The 19,564-nt window shown below is 35.6% G+C and overlaps 1 protein-coding gene across 3 annotated transcripts in view; it reads left to right on the forward strand.

The window, feature by feature from the left end:
• FIG4 (FIG4 phosphoinositide 5-phosphatase) overlaps positions 1 to 19,564 on the forward strand; it is a 50,317-nt gene that overhangs the window by 15,396 nt on the left and 15,357 nt on the right. For all 3 annotated transcript variants that reach the window (XM_063389786.1, XM_063389788.1, XM_063389787.1), the window contains exons 6-18: positions 1,910 to 2,058; positions 3,951 to 4,079; positions 5,562 to 5,662; positions 6,109 to 6,271; positions 6,807 to 6,904; positions 7,817 to 7,950; positions 8,408 to 8,524; positions 8,916 to 8,961; positions 10,157 to 10,305; positions 12,858 to 13,024; positions 15,824 to 15,962; positions 18,662 to 18,720; positions 19,309 to 19,456. In XM_063389786.1, coding sequence (XP_063245856.1) covers positions 1,910 to 2,058; positions 3,951 to 4,079; positions 5,562 to 5,662; positions 6,109 to 6,271; positions 6,807 to 6,904; positions 7,817 to 7,950; positions 8,408 to 8,524; positions 8,916 to 8,961; positions 10,157 to 10,305; positions 12,858 to 13,024; positions 15,824 to 15,962; positions 18,662 to 18,720; positions 19,309 to 19,456 — 1,599 coding nt within the window. The remainder of the gene's footprint in view (positions 1 to 1,909; positions 2,059 to 3,950; positions 4,080 to 5,561; positions 5,663 to 6,108; positions 6,272 to 6,806; positions 6,905 to 7,816; positions 7,951 to 8,407; positions 8,525 to 8,915; positions 8,962 to 10,156; positions 10,306 to 12,857; positions 13,025 to 15,823; positions 15,963 to 18,661; positions 18,721 to 19,308; positions 19,457 to 19,564) is intronic.

Below are 19,564 nucleotides of genomic sequence, written 5' to 3' on the forward strand. Positions count from 1 at the left end.
AAAATAAACAAAAAAATCCTTTTTGCAATTACCAAAAGGTGTGTCAGTCTAGAGGATAATTCCTCTTGGAAAATGAAGGCTTTTTTTGTCACAGCTGGATCTGTGAGGATAAAACCTACCTAAGTTTTGTGTGTGTTTCATGCTTTTGCATGTGAAAGACTTTTTGTGGTATAAAACCTGAGCTTTTCTTCCACGCATTGTCTCCCAGCCCTAATATTTTATACAACTTCCCCTTCACTACTTGGAGATGACAAATTTGTACTGTTTCCATGATTCTACATAGAAGGGAAAGGAGAAGATTCCTATGTGACTCTAATAAACATGTTTATCATAAAATGAATCATAGGATGGTTTGGGCTGGAAGGGACCTTACAGATCATCCAGTTCCAGCCCCACTACACTCATAGTACAGAATTTCCTCCTAAATCTCTCCAGTTTTAGTTTAAAACCATTTCACCTTGTCTAATCACCATCTGCCCGTGTAAAAAGTTGCTCTCCCTCCATTTTTTATAAGTCCCCTTAAAGTACTGGAAGGCAATAGGGAGATCTTCCCAAAGACTTGTTTTCTGCAAGCTGAAACTGTAGAATTAAGATGAACTACATATTTAAAATTTCTTGTACAGAAAAAAATGAGTAAGTGAATGACACAAAAATATGTATTTGGCACAAATCCTGTGTGGCATAAATGAAAACTTTCCTACTGGCAGATAATTTACTGTTTATATTTTATTTTTCATTAAAAGAATTGTTTTCCTAAAATGTTTTTTGTGCTCTATGTTTTAATTGCATATTTAGCCTGATTTTCACTTTCAAAAGGAAAAACATAGGATGATAGTAATATTCTTTCCTATAGTTTGAAATCTTTTTAATTTGTCAGCTTCATTCCAATTGTTCTTGGCTGAAAGCATAGCACATTTTTCTGCATGATTTTATATAAATCCTGAAGAAAATTAGAAATCAGTTACAAGAAAACGTTTGGTCTAAGGGGAGGGTGGGGAAGCAGCCTGAACATGTCTCTTACTGGGATACTCTTTGAAGGCTCTGTTATATGCAGAGCATGTTACAGACTTCTTTTTTCCCTAACAGATGGGTCAGGACATTATTATGGAAATATGTGGATGCATGGATTACACTTTGTTATCATTAGTGATAAGTCTAAATGTCTAATGTTTAAATCATTTTTTAGATCATTAATGAATATCTAGAACTTACATGAGGGCCAGTCTTAGACTAAAATGGAAATATATGAGTATTTGTGATTTAAATGTAGTGTACATTTGCTTTCTCATTTGGAAGAAGCCTAGTAGCTTAAAAATATTATCAATTAGTATAGAGTGTTAGTAAAAGAGACATGAGGTGGAAAATTTGTAACTATTATGGAATTAAAAAAACCCTTTTCTTTATTCGGCAGCCATTGCCTTAATATACGTCTGTGCTGCAATCATAAATTTGGGGACAGATACAATTTTTGTGCACCAGTTTTTTGGCTGTTTTGAGTTCAGGGAGCAGTTAGAAAGTGGCAGCATTTAAATTTCAGAAAAGTAAGGTTGTCAATGTATATAGATATTCTTGATGGAATAGCTTTTTTAAAACTGGAATGCTTCTTGGGACATGGTGAATTAAGTTTCTTGATATACTTCATTTAAAAGATATGTTTAGTTTTCAGTTAAAAGAAGGATATAAACACATTTTCAGTCTTTGTAAACTGTAAATAGTTTCTGTGTTTATAAAGCTTCTTTTGGAAATCATGTATATCATTTGCCATTATGGAATCAGAATCTGTGTATCTTGTTCAGAAGTCTTTTCTATAAAATAGTACTGTGTTAAATATTAGTACGCCTGTAAAGTAAGGGCTTTCAGAAAATTCCTCTGGATCTATAATTATTAATAAATGTTAACTGTCTATCAGTTACAGCTATGATCTGTCTCACTCCCTTCAGTATAATCTTACTGTCCTGAGAATGCCACTTGAGACATTAAAAACTGAAACAACCCAGACCCGACAAGAGAGTTTTGATATATTTGAAGATGAAGGACTTTCAACACAGGGGGGAAGTGGTAAGAAAACACATCTAATTAAACTGATGTTGTTGATGAGTGCATTTAAAATATGTTTCACTTAAGTTGACTTTTGAGAAACATTCACGTCTTCTGTTGTGGGTCAGTAGTGTCCTAACAATTGTGAGTTAATAAAAGATTTTGTCAAGTGCCAAGTACATTTCAGTTTGAACAATGCGGTTTCTAGAGGTGTGTAGTCGTTGTTTTAAGTTACATTGCAACCAGGGAAGACGACTGAGCATGCTGACCTTTGTCAGCAGTTGGTTTCTCTACTGACTTCTGAGTCTCTCAACAGGAACGAATTAAAAGGAGAGTGGGAAGCAATAACTGATTAAGTACCAATACTTTTTTTTTGTTTTATATTGGAGAATACTGACAACAGAGGAACTGTATGAAGTTAGCATCATCTTACTGTAGTAAATCCTGTCAAGAAATGTGAGAAAAATTACTCACTTCAGTTGGAATTTCAGTTTGGATCTAACATATTCATAAGAGTATAAAGATGAGTAGCCAGAGAGAAAAACTATTTTCTCTCCCTTTTTCTTCATGCACACACACACACGGAAAGTTTCTCCTGAAATTCTTAATATTGGATTTTATTCTGTTGAATGAAACCCTCATGATCCCCCAAAAAAGATACTAGTAACATGGTCGTATATATCCAGATACCAGCAGCTGGTTATCAAATACTATAATATCAGAAAGGACCATAAAGAATGAAGAGAGCAACAATTCCTCTTCTGCAAAGACTCTAATCTGGAGCATCCCTCAGGAATCCTTACAAGGGCACTATCTCTTCTATGTCTTTGTAAAAACAGTAGGAAGTTAGGATGCCCTAACCTTGATCCCATCAGCACTGCATGCTAGTCACCTATCTATTCATAGAATATATGTAACAAATAGCACCTGTCATTTAAGAATTAGTTCTCACCAAAGTAATGCTGCAGGTAGTAAGAAAGAGGAAAACTTGCTGGCTAAGTGCTTGTGACCAGCTTCTGCTGACTGTCTGAATTCCTTCATGAAGATATTTTGGTTATGTCAGTTTTCCTTGGGCTTACAGTAAATTTGGTCTAGGTAGCAATAGTTTGTTCAATAGCTGCATTTTCACCTGCAGTCTGTAAGAACTCTTTTCTCCTGCAGCAGAAAATTTGACTGCTGTAGTTGTCTGCTATAATTGGCATTCATACTGCTACAGTATAATTCGTACTGTCAGAAACTTCATTTGAAAAAAGTGTGCAAAAATATAGGTAATAGAATTCTTGTCCTCTTTCTTCTCTTTCAAGTTTCAGATTCATTCAATTCCCTCTGCCACTTTTCAGTGACAGTTGTCATCTTGGTCATGATATTTGAAATAGAAAAAGACTCTGATTCCACATATATCAGAAACAGAATTTTAATTTGCTTTTCTTGGTGTTAGCGCAAATTAGGAAAACCATGTTGAACTCTGTGAAAAAGGATAGATGTGCATGATCTTCCAGAACCCAGTAAGTAATTAGAGGTGACCCAGAACTGAGAAGCTTATAAAGTCTTCCTGTAAGAGCATTTTTGCCTTAACTGGAATTCACGACTTTATTTCCCTTGTTATCAAATCCCTTGATGCTACTATGTAGAGATCCCTTTTCAGTAGTGAAGTATATCAGTAACTTCTGCATGAAGACACTCAATCACAGCAGTGACTGGCAACTATAGAAAAACTGCAAATCCTCATAAACACTGGACTTCAGCATGGGCCTGAAATTATCTGTGTTTGGCAAACCTCCAGGATGCAAGTAAATGATAACACTGAGTTGCAATCAAGGGAAAAACAAAACAAAGATCCAATGTCCTGGGTTTTAAAGCAGGTGAGCTTGTTTCTTAATTGCTTATGCATTTTCATTGTAACAACTCCCTAGGTGTGTTTGGGATTTGCAGCAAGCCTTATGAAAAGTACGTGTGGAATGCCAAGCTTCTGGAGGCAGTAAGAAATGCTGTTCATCGTGACTGGCTGCTGTATATTATTCATGGATTCTGTGGGCAATCAAGTATCCTTCTACTGTTGTAAGGTTTATCTACTGCTGTTGGTTTATCAGTTTTGAAAAAAAAACCCAGTTTGAACATTGAATTATTTCTTGGTCATATAAATACCATTCAATTTTATATTTATTGTTTGGCTTTTATTTCATTACTTTCTAAGTAAGAAATATAGTTATTGTAAGAAGGCCCTAACACAGGTAGACTAGATTTTCAGTGAGGCTCTGTTTATAAGCATGGGATTTAGTAGTAAAGAACTTGAGAGGATTTTTGGGCTCAGCTGTATTTTTTCATAGATGTTTGAGGAGAGGGAGAAAAGCTAAGCAGAACTGAATTGCTGACTGATCTGGTTTCAGCTGTGTTTAAACCATGACATTGCCATGGAAATACTCTCCTACTAATCTTCTCTAAAACATTTTTTAGTAACTGAGATTTGCAGAAATTCTTGTATTTACTCTCTTTCTGTTGAAGACGATAATAGAACTTCAGCCCTGCTCTGTGAAGGGCACTAGGACATGTGAAAGTCTCTCTTCTTGACTTAAAGGGTTAAATGGGTCTGTGTACATTGTAGCAGGAGGAGCAAAAGTCCAAATGAATACCACAATCCAAAGAAATGTCATGTTATACATTAAGAATTTAGTGATTTAGTGTATTACAAAGACACTCTGTTTTATTCACCAACACTATTACGTTAGCTTAAAATTTCTGGGGAAGCAAATACAATTACAAAGTTAACGTTAGTGGTGTCTGCAAAATTTAATTTTGCTTTTTTTTTTGATTGTGAGACTGTTGGTCATTGGTTTAGTCCCCAGACAGAAAGCTAGATGTGTTTTTATATACCATTATTTCATTTGTGGTCTTACTTAATCAAAGCTGGATCTGAACCACCAGCATTATGCCTCCAGCTGCTTAGTGTGTGAGCAAAGTTCTTCTTGGCTCTTTCTTGTGCCTCCCTTACTCCGAGGAAGCAGTGATAGTCACACTAGGCTCTGATTCTGTTTGGTGTTAGCAAAATGGAAAAAGACCATAAAAAAGCCACCTCTGGATCTGTAGCCTGTTTGCCTCTGGCTTTCAGTTGTTACTTAAGTAGTTGCAAATTTATCTATTTTTCCAAACAAATAATTAGAGGATGACTAATATACTTCATCTGAAAATGTGGTGCTAGGTGTATCTTGTATCTATCCCACCTCCATTGTCATTTCATAAAATAAAATAAAATAAAAATGTTGCTTCTCTTTTGTAGGTTCTGAAGAGTGGGTGATGTATGACAATGTAGATTCTCTTTCCAAGTTCCTAAAACTGATTGTTGGAATGGGCAAAGTTCCCTTCCAGCTGCAAAATCAGTTTGGAAATGATACTCATCGCTGTAAAGGTGATTTTAATAAATCAGATGTATCAGTTCCGTACACCTTTGTTAGAACTTATTTTTGCTTGCATAAAGTAGGTGAACAAAAAATGGCATGCGACATGTAAACCTTAACTTCTTTTTCAAGAGCTGTTAATATATGGCCGCCCTATATATGTCACTCTGATAGCCAGAAGGTCAAGCAAATTTGCTGGAACGCGTTTTCTGAAACGAGGAGCAAACTGTGAGGTAAATCAAATATGATTTTACAGGTTGTTTCCTCCTCCCCCCCCTCATTATGAAAGCTTGAGCTTGGCTGACTGAAGAGCTGAAATGGTTTAGAGGGTTGTTCAGAGTTTGGCTATAAATTATGCTATTAGGTGATGTTATCACAGGTATCACTACATTTTTCGTTGGCATAATAAAGTTGTTCCTAAAATAATAAGTTTAAATTGCCACTTGTTTTGGTTTCTTTATACTTAGAAATGATGTTGTTTCCCAAACTGAGGGAAAAAAATTAAAATACAGTAATATGCATTAGGGACAAATGGGAATTTAACCTTCAGTGTTGTTCTCACTACTGTGGTTCAGTGTCTCACAGTTAATTGTGCTCTGTTTGTAATGATCAGTTCTCTGTACTGCATGCAGCTTTGAATGTCATGTCTACATCATATGTGTATTTCTGTTTGGTTTAGGGAGATGTTGCTAATGAAGTGGAAACTGAACAAATACTTTATGATGCTTCAGTTATGTCATTTTCTGCGGGGAGTTACTCTTCCTATGTTCAGGTTCGAGGGTCTGTCCCTCTGTACTGGTCTCAAGATATTTCAACTATGATGCCTAAGCCACCCATAACACGTGTGTACAAATTATTCTTTGTGGTAGATTATGGTTAGTGCTGTGTCCTAAAGGAACATCTGAGAGAATATGTGAAAATTGAATTTGTAAAAATGAGCAGCTTGTCTGTTCACTTGTCCTTTGTGAAGCCGTAATTTAAAGTAAAAAATTAAGAAAAATTCTCCATCTTAGACTTCACATTTAAAAATTAAATAGGAAAAGTTTCTGTTTGAAGATGTGAGCTTTCTTTGTATTACTTTGTGTGCAAAGTTAGCTACATTTGTCTTAGTATTATGGATAAAATATTAAACCTGTTGAAAATGGTGGAAAATGTCTGGGCTGAGATTAATGGGGCCAGAATAATTGTTCTTTTAAAGCATTTCATGAAAATTTAAGAAGTTGCCTCCAATTCTGCAAAGGGAATATTATTTAACAGCTTTTGCATGAAAAGAGAGGAGAGTATTTACCAGAGAATTAATGCATCTTTTGTGAGGAGTACTATTAAGGAAAAATCTACAGCTCACTTATTATTATCTTCAATTTATGTTTGTTTCAGTGGACCAAGCAGATCCTTATGCACACGTTGCTGCTCTTCACTTTGATCAAATGCTTCAGAGATTTGGCTCTCCCATTATTATATTAAATCTTGTGAAGGTACAAGATTTTTGAATATGTTCTATGTGTTTAATTTTTAATACTATGCTTCTTTCTGTAGAGATGCTGTGTAATTTTGGTTGTGTTCTAAAACTAATATTAGCTTACAAGTGGAATATTTTCTCCATAAATCTCATCATACAGGATATAGTACATAACTCTGCTTCCACTACAGCCCTTCAGAAACAAAATTTCCCTTGTTTAGAGATTTTTTACAGTAACCTTTCACTGTTCGTTTCAAGTTTTTGCTATTACCCATTAGATCTAAGCTCAAACAAATTTATCACTAAATTTAATTTGACACTAAAAACTACTGAAATAGTATGGTTCCATTCAAAGCGAGGTTGGAACTAGATGACCTTAAGGTCTCTTCTAACCCAAACCATTCTGTGGTTCTATAAAAACCTATGTTATATTCAGACAATGACAACACAAGTCTAATTTTTAAAAAGTGTTGCAAGACTGGGAGGTGGGAGCTGTTGCTCCCCATCTCATGCCAGTAATGGAGAAGAATTTCCCTTTGTCCTCCTATATTCCTCAACTGAATGGGATGCTTCCCTTTCTGCCTATGTTTTTGTATCTCTTTTGTGGTTCTCCATTTCACCTATATTGCCACTTATTTCTGTGTGTTCTTTACGCCTACAGCATTCCACTTTTCAGCCAATGATTATGCACAGTTGAAGCAGGCAACTTTTACTACTAATGCAAATCGATGGTTAAAAACCTAGAATGTTCATATGTTTGTATCTTTTTTGTTCTTAATTTAATTGTACTATTTATGAAGAACTGCCTGCTGTTGTTACAGCTTCCACTTTTGATTTCCATTATATATGCATATGTGTGAATGTGTATGGGTTATATATGTTTGTTAATGAAAATTGTGATGTAACATTCCTTTTCTTTTTGCTAAAGGAACGTGAAAAAAGAAAGCATGAAAGGATTCTAAGTGAAGAACTTGTTGCTGCTGTGACATATCTCAACCAGTTCTTACCCCCAGAGCATGCAATTATATATATACCCTGGGATATGGCCAAATATACTAAAAGGTAGAAAAAAGTCTTTTCTGTACTTGAGCTTGTAGCTGCAATGCACAGATGGAAGCAAATGTTACAGAACAAAACAGCAACTTGCAAACAAAACAAGGGAATGTGATTCAGCATAATCATAAATCCTTTTCTACCTCATTCATATTTTTGTATCACAGAAAGTTTGGTAGAGAAAAATCAGTGTGATGTATAAATCAAGGAGTTTTAGGTTTTTTATGTCTTCTGCCTCTAGTTTATCTAGTATTTTTTATCAAAAAAGAAGCAAAATTAATCAGATATAGTGAGTGTCTCCTGTAAAATCTAAGATTATAGACATAATTACTGTTGGATGAATAAAGCTGTGATATGGGCCTGGTTTTAAATCATTTTTGTTATAGAAAATAACAACTTTCAAGTAGTGAAATTTTTTTAGTATTTATGTATCTTGACTGTCTCTTTCTTTTTTCCCTCTCCTCAGCAAACTTTGCAATGTCCTTGACAGACTGAATGTGATTGCAGAAAGTGTAGTGAAGAAGACTGGATTTTTTGTAAATCGACCTGATTCCTACTGCAGTATCTTGCGTCCAGATGAAAAGTACCTATAATTTATTTGATGCATAATGAATACCACCTATTCCTTAGAAAGCTGTCTGGAATTTCTGTGTTTGTTAAATTACTTCTTATTTTAAGACTTACCAATTTGGAAACCACCAAGTGACTTCTTTTGAGGCATACTAATAAGAAAACTGTAGTCAAAAATGTAACTGACTCTGTTGTTAACCGATAGATTTTATGGGTTTATAAATAGAAAATGTAAAACTTTTTTTAAAAATAGAAACTGTATTTGCTTCGACTGCTCCAGATGAAATCTCTTAAGTACCTGAAAATCCAGAAGTAACTATTTGTCACAGAGTGGATCAATACATGATACGATCTGTTATTTTATGAAACAATTTGAAAGGCATTCTGTTTTGTTTCTTTTTCAGGTGGAATGAACTGGGAGGTTGTGTTGTTCCCACTGGTCGCTTGCAGGTACTAAAATCTACTTTTTTAGTTCATAGTTATAATGATGTAGGTCAGCACTCCCAAAGAACAATGAATCATGTCACTTTAATAGCTGATTGGTGACTCACAGAGTGCTCTTAAATTAGTATTTATAGCACACATTATTATGGCTGTCCTTCCTAGAAATCTAATTGGGTTAGGGCCTTAAGTTTTTGCATGGTACCCCAAAACCGTATGGTGTTGGAATTCTATCTTTCTGGACTTAGTCTGAGAAATGCTTGTATTTTAAACTAATTTCCATAACTGTTTAGTCTGTAATGTTACCGGTGCAGTGGAACTTAAACCAGCAGAATTTTAGCAAACTGCATCATAAAATGTTACACAGAAGTAGTGAGGAATAAGCACATACTTAACCCTGGTAACATGTTCATACACATGAACATGGGTTACTGATGTTTTCATCAGTGCTGAATATTCGATACATTGTTACAGTTTCCAGCACTAAAAGAAAATACAAGTAGAAACAGGTCTTCCTTTAAGGTCAGAAAAGTACTGACTAAACTGCAAACCGTAGAGTATCAAAATTATACCTGAATGTGACAGTTATATACTCTGAATGCAGGGCGTATTCTTAAGAAGTATTAGTTGCTTTTACTTGCCATTCATAATTTTGTATTTCTTGTTAGTTAGAAAGCATGTGGCCATTCCTGTACTAGCTGATCACTGGGATATGTTTGTTGAAGGTGGATAAACAGCAGAGCAGATAGAATTTGAGCTCTTAAAAAAAACCCCCTTGATTTTCTATGTTAGTCTTGCAGGTTTACCTGTAGAAGGAAAGTGATTATTTTATCTTTAATAATCTGAGAGTCACCAGTGACAAACATGTAAGCATTCAGATCCCAGTTCATCTCTGACTGACTGTGACTTGTGAGTCACATCCAAGTTGTGACTTCTTCAAGTCTGTTTGTGAGTTGAAGAAACATCGAGTTGGTGTGATAATAAAGGCAAGAATATTTTGAAAATAGGCATGACAGCAGTCCGATGTAGCTTGCTAGAGATGAATTGCTTTTGCAATTGCTTGTATTAGAAATGTCTTTCCTCAAATTTTTGTGAAGACATAATTTGAGATTTGATAAGACTTAGCTAGTAGTAAAAAAGTAATAATCATGAGTGTAGTAATTTGTTGATTAAGGTAAATCTTTTATTTGGATTGCTTTACCAGACTGGAGTCCTCCGAACCAACTGTGTGGACTGTTTAGATCGCACTAACACAGCCCAGTTTATGGTGGGGAAATGTGCTCTGGCCTACCAGTTGTATTCATTGGGATTGATTGATAAACCAAATTTACAATTTGATACAGATGCTGTAAGGTAAGATAGATTAATAGACTGTGTCATGGTTTTAATTTTTAATTTTGAGTCAAGAGATTATGGAGAATTATGCCCATAATAGAAGAATAGAATTATGCCCATAATAGAAGAAGCATACAGTTATTTCCACTGGAATGATTTAATGTTTACTCATCCAAGTTTAAAACATCTTTCATACTTGAGATCTTGAGAAAATCCCATCATGCTGAAAATTCCATCTTCTGGAAAAGTATGTTAATCAGTCTTATAATATAAGTGCTTGACTTCTTTCTTTTTTTATGCCTAAACTTAAATAGATGTGTTTGCCTTTTAAATAAATTTAAAAAAACCTCTTTCCCAGTCTTTTACACTTGTTTCAATTGCTTGAGGCAAAATGCTGACTGTCAGTGAAAACTGAAATAAATACACACTTTCATGGAGAATGCCAAACTGATAATTGTATAGAAGTACATCTTACCCTGCTATTTCCTACCTTTTTTTTGGAAAGATTTCATGGTTTTTGATTTGTTGGGGTTTTTCAGCAAAATTGTTCTTTCAGATCAAGTGTCAATACAAGCATCCTCAAACCCTTTATGAAAACCCACCATTTATATTGAAATACTTTGGGGGTCAAGGTGAACTAAGCTGCTTAACTTGTACACATGCTTCAGAAATTAATGTGAGAGTTTTTAAGGTGCTGTGTTTTTATTCCTTTAAGCTGTTGTGACTGTGAAACTTACGGCTTCATTGCTGATTTTAACTAGTGGTTTGATAGTTTTAGAGCATGGAGACCTAACTTGTATTCAGAAGCCACAAGTAGTTGGGCTTCAGTCCTCTTCACTTGGGATATATCTTCATCTCCTCCTCTTCTGTTCCATTAGTTTCCAGCAGTTGCCTTGTGCCTGGAGCTGGTATGTGCTGCAGAAAGCACCTCACCTGCAGCATGTTGGGTCACTGTGAAAGGGGTGGCTCCTGGCCTCTGTCTGGTGGCCAGGGCGAGCACCCACTGGTGGCTTCCTGAATGTGCTAGCAGTGCCTCTCATCCGCCATGTCCCAGCTGCTGGGAGCTGCACATTTATATTTGGGAATAAATAATTCCTGCTGCCAGTACCAGTTGCTGTGCAGCCTCCTGGGGCTACTGGTCAAACAAAAACAAACCAACCTACCAAACCCAAGGAAACAAATGAGATTTTCATACATGGTGTGTGATCTCTGAACAGTTTGTGTGGAGGCGAGTGGATTTGGAGTTATTTCTTTGGTTTTTTTTTTTTTTTTTTTTTGTCTGTTGTTTTGGGGTATTTCTTTTGTTTTTTTAAAGTTACATAGCTGATGTTTTCAGCTAATTGATCTTATTGTACTTGACCTTGGACAGAAGATTTGCTGGACAGTTTTTACAGAAATTGATTTGCTTCTCAGATAAATGTTCTTCATCCAGATCCTTTCCAGGCAAACTTCAGTCAGATGGTTGCTAGGTTACATATGCAATACTGTCCCTTTTGTTGGAAATGTTATTAGGGGAATGTTTTTGTGGTCTTGTTTTGGTGCCTTTTTAAAACTTTGTTGTTGTTATTGTTTGTTTCTATCTTCTTTTTCACTCCTCAAGGGCTCCTTTCCTCTGCAGGTATTACGTGTAGATGTCTGAGTTACTTTGTCTTCCGATACTGATGTGAAACATATTCCCACATTAGTGGTTGGGTTTGCTTTTTACTTTTGGGGAGGGGTTGGGGCTTGTTTTGTTCTGGTATGGGGATTTTTACCTCTCATCTAAACTTCCAGTCTTTTTTAGCAAAATATCGTCCTTGTCATTGTCTTGCTCAAGCAAGGCCTTAGTCTCCATTTCTGAGAACCACTTTTCAGTCTCTTATCTTTTAGACTGAGCACCATCTCCTGAAGATAGCCTCTTTTTCTGAGACTGTTGTCTTGTTTTTGTCATTGATAGGGAGCTTGTTTAAATTTTGCTATTCGGACTAGTCCCAGTTTGGATAGTGTCAACTTCTTGATGCCAGAGGACTTTTTTGCTTTTTAGCCAGCTCTCCTTGTTGAAGTCAATTCTTAGCCAATTCTTTTTGCTTTCTGCTTACATCAAGATTTTCCAGCTCTAGCAAATGTTACCTGGGTAGGCGTTTCTTACAAGTCATGTTTATTCATTTTGTACCTCTGAGCCATCATTATTGTAACTACGGAGATTTTTGGAAGGTTATGCTGACTTCATTCCTGGTGTACTTAACAGAAAATGTAACCTTAAGATATTGATATATTCTGTGTATTCATCATGCCTTGTTTATTGAGGATATATTGTTTGTTTTTTCCCCATTAAGTAGTAGGGCATGTTAATCTTCTTCGTGAATCTACAGAACTGCATACTCTGTGTGAACCTCTTCTTTTATATTAAAAAGTAATGAAAATCTTAAAGTCTAAGCCTTCTTAGTAATTATTATGTCGAATAAAATTTCCACATATTTGTCTGAGTAAAGGAGAAGAAACTGTATTGCATTTGCAGATACTTTACTATAGCTTCTCATTAAAATTCTACTCTGAAGTTTGGTAGATGACACATTTTGCATTTCCTTCAGATTATTTGAAGAATTATATGAGGATCATGGGGACACGCTTTCTCTGCAGTACGGAGGCTCTCAGCTTGTCCACAGAGTAAAGACATACAGAAAGATTGCTCCATGGACTCAGCATTCCAAAGACATTATGCAAACACTCTCAAGATACTATAGTAATGCTTTCTCAGGTAAATTTAAGTGCTTTCTTTCAAGCCATTGCTTACAAAACATCTTACTCCTGGTGTTTCAATAATCTACACTATGACCTTATGACAGAGTTCCTCTAAACTATAATTTCCAAATAATTCAGTAGCATCTCAGGTGTTCTGGTTTGATGATATATTTATTTATCCTATGTTGTAGCCTGCAGCCCTTTATTTAAAAATGCACATGTAGCACTTCAGCTGTCAGTGACATTTGTAGATCAATAGAGAAGCAGGTAGGTTTTACAGGGTTTTAGAATATTGGACACAATGTCTTCACCAAATATAAGGAAATATATAAGGAAACTGGTAAATCTAAACATATATAAGGAAACTTCAGGATTATAAGGAAACTGGTAAATCTAAACATAGTGGAAGGCTTCATGTAGAGTATTTCTTGTGATGTTTCTGAGAGCTCAGAACAAAGCAAGCTGTAATATGTGTAATTGTTTTGTGTAAATAGGAGCTACAGTTAAATCTATGGTAGAAAAGACAAAAATAAATTCAAAAACCAAGTAAACAAGCCATTTTTTCAGTTAAATAAGCTGTAAAAAATTAACTTACTCCTTCACTAGGTCATATCACTTACTAGTTGAACACTGAGTGTTCTACTTTCTTCTGGGCAACATGGCTAGTGGAAAACTTCTTTGAAAAATGCTGAGACATATCTTATGCAAAATAACAAAAAAAAGTGTGGTATGTTTAGAAGTCTTGCAAAAGATCTAAAAGAATGATCAAAGGACAGTCCAAGACATGTCAGAAGGGCAAGCACTGAGTGCAACGGTGTTATAAGTGTTATGTCAGTCTTCTGTTATTTTTTTGCACAGAAGTTGCATAGCCAGGGGTGGAAGTACCTTTTTTCCTTTGTCCTGGTAGACTGCAATTAGTTAGGGACTGTGAACTTTAAAACAGTGATTTGGACAATAGCTAGAAGTACTTCAGTAATCTCTGATTTCTTTAGCTGAAATTATTACTTTTGTGCATATAACAATATTGAGAGCACACCATTCAGATTAACCTTTGTGAATGTAAATCACATAATTTGTGTATCATATTTGTCCAAACTAAATGGGAAATGGACTTGTTTATTTCAGTGATGTTGTCTCTTATTGTTTGCACTGGCAATAAAGTCTAGCTTCATCAATTCTTATGAGCCAAATGTAGCACACTGGCAGTGTCACCTGTACTGTGACATAGAAGATGGAATAAATCTCTGAGCTGTTCATTTTTATACCAGCCACTGATATTCGTTACGTAGAAGCCTCAGAAAAGCTCTAGGTCCACATTTGGGGTTGTGGTCTGCTTCCAAGGATAGTAATGATATGCACATCTTCTAGTAATAGAAGAATTTGTTCTAAAAAGATGTTGCAAGAAGAAGAAAAAATTTAGAAATAAATGAAGTCCATCCTGTCATCTCAATGAACTTGTAGGAAAGTAGACCGACAGTAGTCTTTACTGAAGTCAATACTGTCTTTGAATGACAAAAGTGCTGCACACTTCCCCCAATTTACTTATGATTTTGGTATTTGGTCCCATTTCAAGCATATATTTTTAGTGCTGTATGCATTCCTTGTGTTTGCAGATGAGGTTGAAATGTAGCATTCGATGTCATATTTACTTTGTTGCATTTTTAGTAGGGAGTTTGAAAATGCTTATTTCAATGAAGTTGAAAGGTTCACTGTCCAACACTGCCTGTTCAAATGGCAACAGCTAGCTTGATCATGTGGCACACTGAGAGAGATAATTTTGTTCTTTAAGTTTTCTAAGAAAGCAGAGAAAAATGAAACAGTTTTAGAACAAGATGATGATTTGCTGTACTGCATTTATTATTGTTGCTATCCTTGATATATCCTTTAAAATGCAAATAAAAATCTGAGGGCTAGCTAGTTCATGAATCAGCATTTCCTTGTGTTTCTGATCTGAGAAAAAAATTTTTAATGCTTGTGTATTTTATGTATCTGAATTAAACAGACTCAAAATTTTAGTGATTCGCTGGGAGTCATACAGTAGGTAAGATTCAGAGCAGGGTTAAAAGAGGCCTGCTGTCGCTGTCTCCTAAATAAATCTTTTAGCCACACATGTACTGCTTGTCTATCATTCAAAAAAAATGAATCAAAAAATAATCTACTGTCATAAGAAAATATTTTCATGTGTTGACCTCAATGCTCTTAGGCTAATTACTACTAATTAAGTTGCACGGATGAGAAAAAGTAAGACAGGAATCGAGTAATAATTTGGTGGAGCTTAGAATATGACAAGCTAAATTGATCATTTAAAACAACAGGAAACAAGTCCAAATTACTAGAAGGTGCTTGTGAAATTTAATCATTTTACTATGTATTGTCAAGAAAATCCCAAAGATTTCATCATTTGTATGTTTTGTTGGAAACTTGTGTTGTATGGATATTATTTAATTTCATTAATTTTCAGTTATTTAGGCTGCAGTAAATTCACTAAGGGATGTCAGATTTCCTGAAACATGCCTTAATCCATGCATGTGCTTCATGCACACACGTGGCAGAGTTGCAGTGTGAGGTCTGACTTCTGCCAAGCCAGGCTGCTGAGGGAGAAGCCAAGGGAAGAGGCAGAGTTGGTACCAGCGCCATGTGCCCTTGTGCAGGTCTGCTGTAAATGCAGTTCTGTGATGCTGTTTGAAGCCCAGAGGGCCCTGCAGCAGTCACAGGACACAGACACTGTCTCTGAGGAGCAAAGAGAAGCAGTGTCTGAAGGGACTTGGGCTGTGCAGTGCTCCTGGTGTTAAGTGTGCCTCTCATCTCTTAACAGATGCAGACAGGCAAGATTCTATCAATCTCTTTCTGGGAGTGTTCAAGCCTGCAGAAGGAAAGCCACATCTCTGGGAACTTCCCACTGATTTTTATTTGCATCACGCAAACACCCTCAGTCTGTCACAGACCAGGCAAAGGTATTTTGCTGTTCATTTTTTTTTGTTTGGTTTGGTATTGCTCTAATAAATTCTAAAAAATACATGTTGGTAATCAAATAATTAGGTCAGACTGTCAAAAAGTTGCTTACTGTTTTTTATGTTTATACAAAAACTTAAAAAAAACACCTTCAAGAGATTACCAAAAAATGCTGAATGTTGGTGTTTCAAAGGATTTGCTTTAGTATGTTATTTTCCTTTTGTACTTAAAAAGGAGGTTAATTTCATATGAAATTCTGTCCTTCAGTGTAAAGTGCTTCACTGTTTTACTGAAATACAGTTACTAAAGTTTAATTAAGCAATATATAGGTGCATTCTTCATTGTCAGATTTATTAATGGTTGAATTTGAGATTATATGATAAGGATAATATTTATTTTTCTATGTATTGCATTTAGTCTGCAGCTGTGCATACCAAGAAACCTACCTTCCTTTCAGCATATGTCTAGCCTGTTTTGAAGACTATTTTTCTTCAATGGCATTCCACTGTAGTTATATGGTAATAAACCATAAACCAAAACCATAAACCAAAAGAAGTAATAAAGTATAAAAATTTTAAAGTGATTTGATTGCTTCACAGAGGGAAATTATTTTTTGAAGACTATGAATACTGTGGGTTTAGAAGAAATCTATTTTAACAAAAAGGACAGTATTCAACTTCTCCACTAATCTCTTAGGATTTTGGCTGGTTTTATCTTTATTCATTCTGTGAGCCATAAAGCTCTTTAGTACAAGTGGCAGATCTGAATATCTGCATTTAGATTTTTTCTGGGCAAAACTGCAAGTCTTTAACCAATGTGATCAGTCCCTGTTGACTGCTTATTGTGTTAACCTGTCGCAGCAGCTGGCACATGATATGGCTCCTTCTGAATTTCAGTCCTCTTGGATTGTCTCCTGAGGCTTCTCTTAAATGTAGCTAATATGAGCCATACAACCAAGTGCTATTTCAGGCATACAGTAAAAATGCAATATTAATTTTCTTGACTACTCATTCTGAACATTATTGCATGTCTAAAATGAATTCAGCTGATATATTGCAAATATGCAAATGTTCTAATCTCCCTTTCATCTGTTACTCTGTTAAAACAGCCATCTCTTATTTGTCACATACTGTTCTCAAATGAGGTGGAATATTAAAAAGAAATGTTGGTACTCTTCATTTACTTGTTTATTATTTTTACGTTTCATTCTAACCAAAATTTCTTTTGACCGCTTATAATATACAATCAAGATATTTCATTATGTGAATAAAATAACACCTTCCTGTAATAAATATATGAAAAAAAACTCCTCTAAGTAATTTTTTGTTTCTACCAAACATTTGGACAAGTTCTTTGTGTAACTTTTTCCTGCCTGTCTGTGTAGTGCCTTTTAAGTTCCTTGGGCACAGCAGCAAAAGAAATAATGGCAGTCATAATGAAATCAAGGATATAGGAGAATGAAGAGGATATTTCCTGTCATTGAAACCTCTTTTGACTATCTGTGCTTTTCCTATATTGTAAATGCCTCCTCATCAGGAGGAAAATATTTAATAAGGTTCATATCTTATTTCTATATAATTTATGATTCACATGAACGGACAGTGAATATGGAAAAGGAGACTTTGTGTTGCCATGTTACTTATTTATGCAGGGTGTGTCTGCATCATTTCTGAAGGCATTGGAGAAAATTCCTTACTAGCATGGGACTTTGAGAAGAGGCAGGACCACCAGGCATAACTCATTCCTTACTGTCTAGGATATACACAGTTCTTGGAGCTGAAGTGTGTTTTCCTGCCTGTCCTGTATCATCTCTTAAATCCCACTAACAAGCCTATTCTGGCCATGGGAATACATCCATTGTGTCTGCTGCAAATGGCTACATTGACAGGAGTAGGAGATAACCACATTAATACTCTGCTTACAGCCCTCACAGTATCATAAATACACACGTATTTGAAATAAAAATCAATGAAGACAATTGTGTTTTCATTCCGTGTAATGAAATAGAAGAAACTATCAGAATAAATCAGAGAAGAAATTAAAGTGTATTTAAGACAAGACAATAAAAATGTGTAAACATGAACTAAAGATAAAATGTGCTTTGTTTTATGAATGTTGCTTGACTTCCATTGTTGTTTTAAAGAAATCCTGAATAAGGTCCCAGCAGGGCTTGAATTTTGCTGTTAGGTATGCCAACGGCTCTCAGACTTGTGACAGCTGTTACATCAAAATGTATTTCTTTGTGTAGAAGTCACCTGCTTTGACAATCATCTGATCTTATTATCAGTGACCTTCACTTCTTCATACCTTTTTCCTATATTTTGGGATCTGAAGAACATCTGGGAGGGGGTGCCTTCCCCCCACTCCTCCCACCCTCCAACGACCAAAACAAAAGAAGTACATAAATAGTTTTGATAGATACTAAGGCTTTAATTTTCAGTGCTGTAGAGGTTGGCACCTGAAACATTTTTTTTTAGTAAAATAAAACCACTCTTCTGTCCATACCTGAGTTTCATGTGTTTAAATTTCTTGATTTGAGAGTGAAGTAGTTGGACAGGGGCCTGTTGAAATCTTCCATCCAATTCAGCAATGTTTGCTGAAGTGACACGGTATGGATGGGTGAATGTTATATTCAAACTGGATAGGCTGGATACAAGATCTGATTTCCTGTATCAATTGTGTTTCTGTTTTTCCTGTACAGCTATACTTACTGGTGGACCACAGGTGTGCTAAAGCATTTACCTCTTCCTTTTGATGAAGGTAGGCTCTATATTTGCCCTTGCCTTGCAGAGTATCTTAAAAAGAAGTTTTAGTCACAAATGCTTTTTAACTGTTTTAGATCCCAAATCTGGAAAAGAAAAACTATTTCCATAATGGTTTCTAAATACTTCTCTGCCCCCTCCCCTGCCCCCCCCACCCCGAGGAGATACGATCTTTCAATTGCAGGCTGCAAGAGCTACCTGAGTGGCTAAAACTTGACCTTCATGTGTTTATGAGCCAGGGCACACTTAATGTTTTTTTTTTCCTTGTCTATGAGTGTGTATTTATAGTCTGTTCTGGTGATCCTATTCCTAGTTATAGCTAGTGTGTCTTATTTCTCTGTGGTGCTGTGGAGCATGTTTTATTAGGAATTGTCATCATGAAGTGAAATCAAATTACAGTGGTTGATAATACATATTTATTGAAGATGTGCAATGCAACTTCTTCATGTCATATTTCCTTGTCTCAGATGGGATATGACTGTAGGAAAAAATTGCCTGGTATGGTGGCTAGGAGAGCAGGCTGCTGTTTGATTAGATTTTTTGCAAGACACAGTAATTGCTAGTAAAATGATTTTTTTCCCCTCAGTGACATGTGCTGAAAACAGACGCAAGTTGACAGTGAAGAAATTCCACAAATATGAAGAGGAAATCGATATCCACAATGAGTTTTTTAGGCCATATGAGTTGAGCAGTTTTGATGAGACCTTCTGCTTGGCAATGACCAATTCTACACGGTATATTGGGATGTTTGTGGCTCTAAATCCTTGACTGGAAGTTGATTTGGTGTGAATTAAACATGCATTCGACTTATTTGGTTAAATGTATGTGATTTCAAATTTAGC

Source organism: Prinia subflava, chromosome 2 (assembly GCF_021018805.1).
Source record: "Prinia subflava isolate CZ2003 ecotype Zambia chromosome 2, Cam_Psub_1.2, whole genome shotgun sequence".
NCBI classification, from domain to species: Eukaryota; Metazoa; Chordata; class Aves; order Passeriformes; family Cisticolidae; genus Prinia; species Prinia subflava.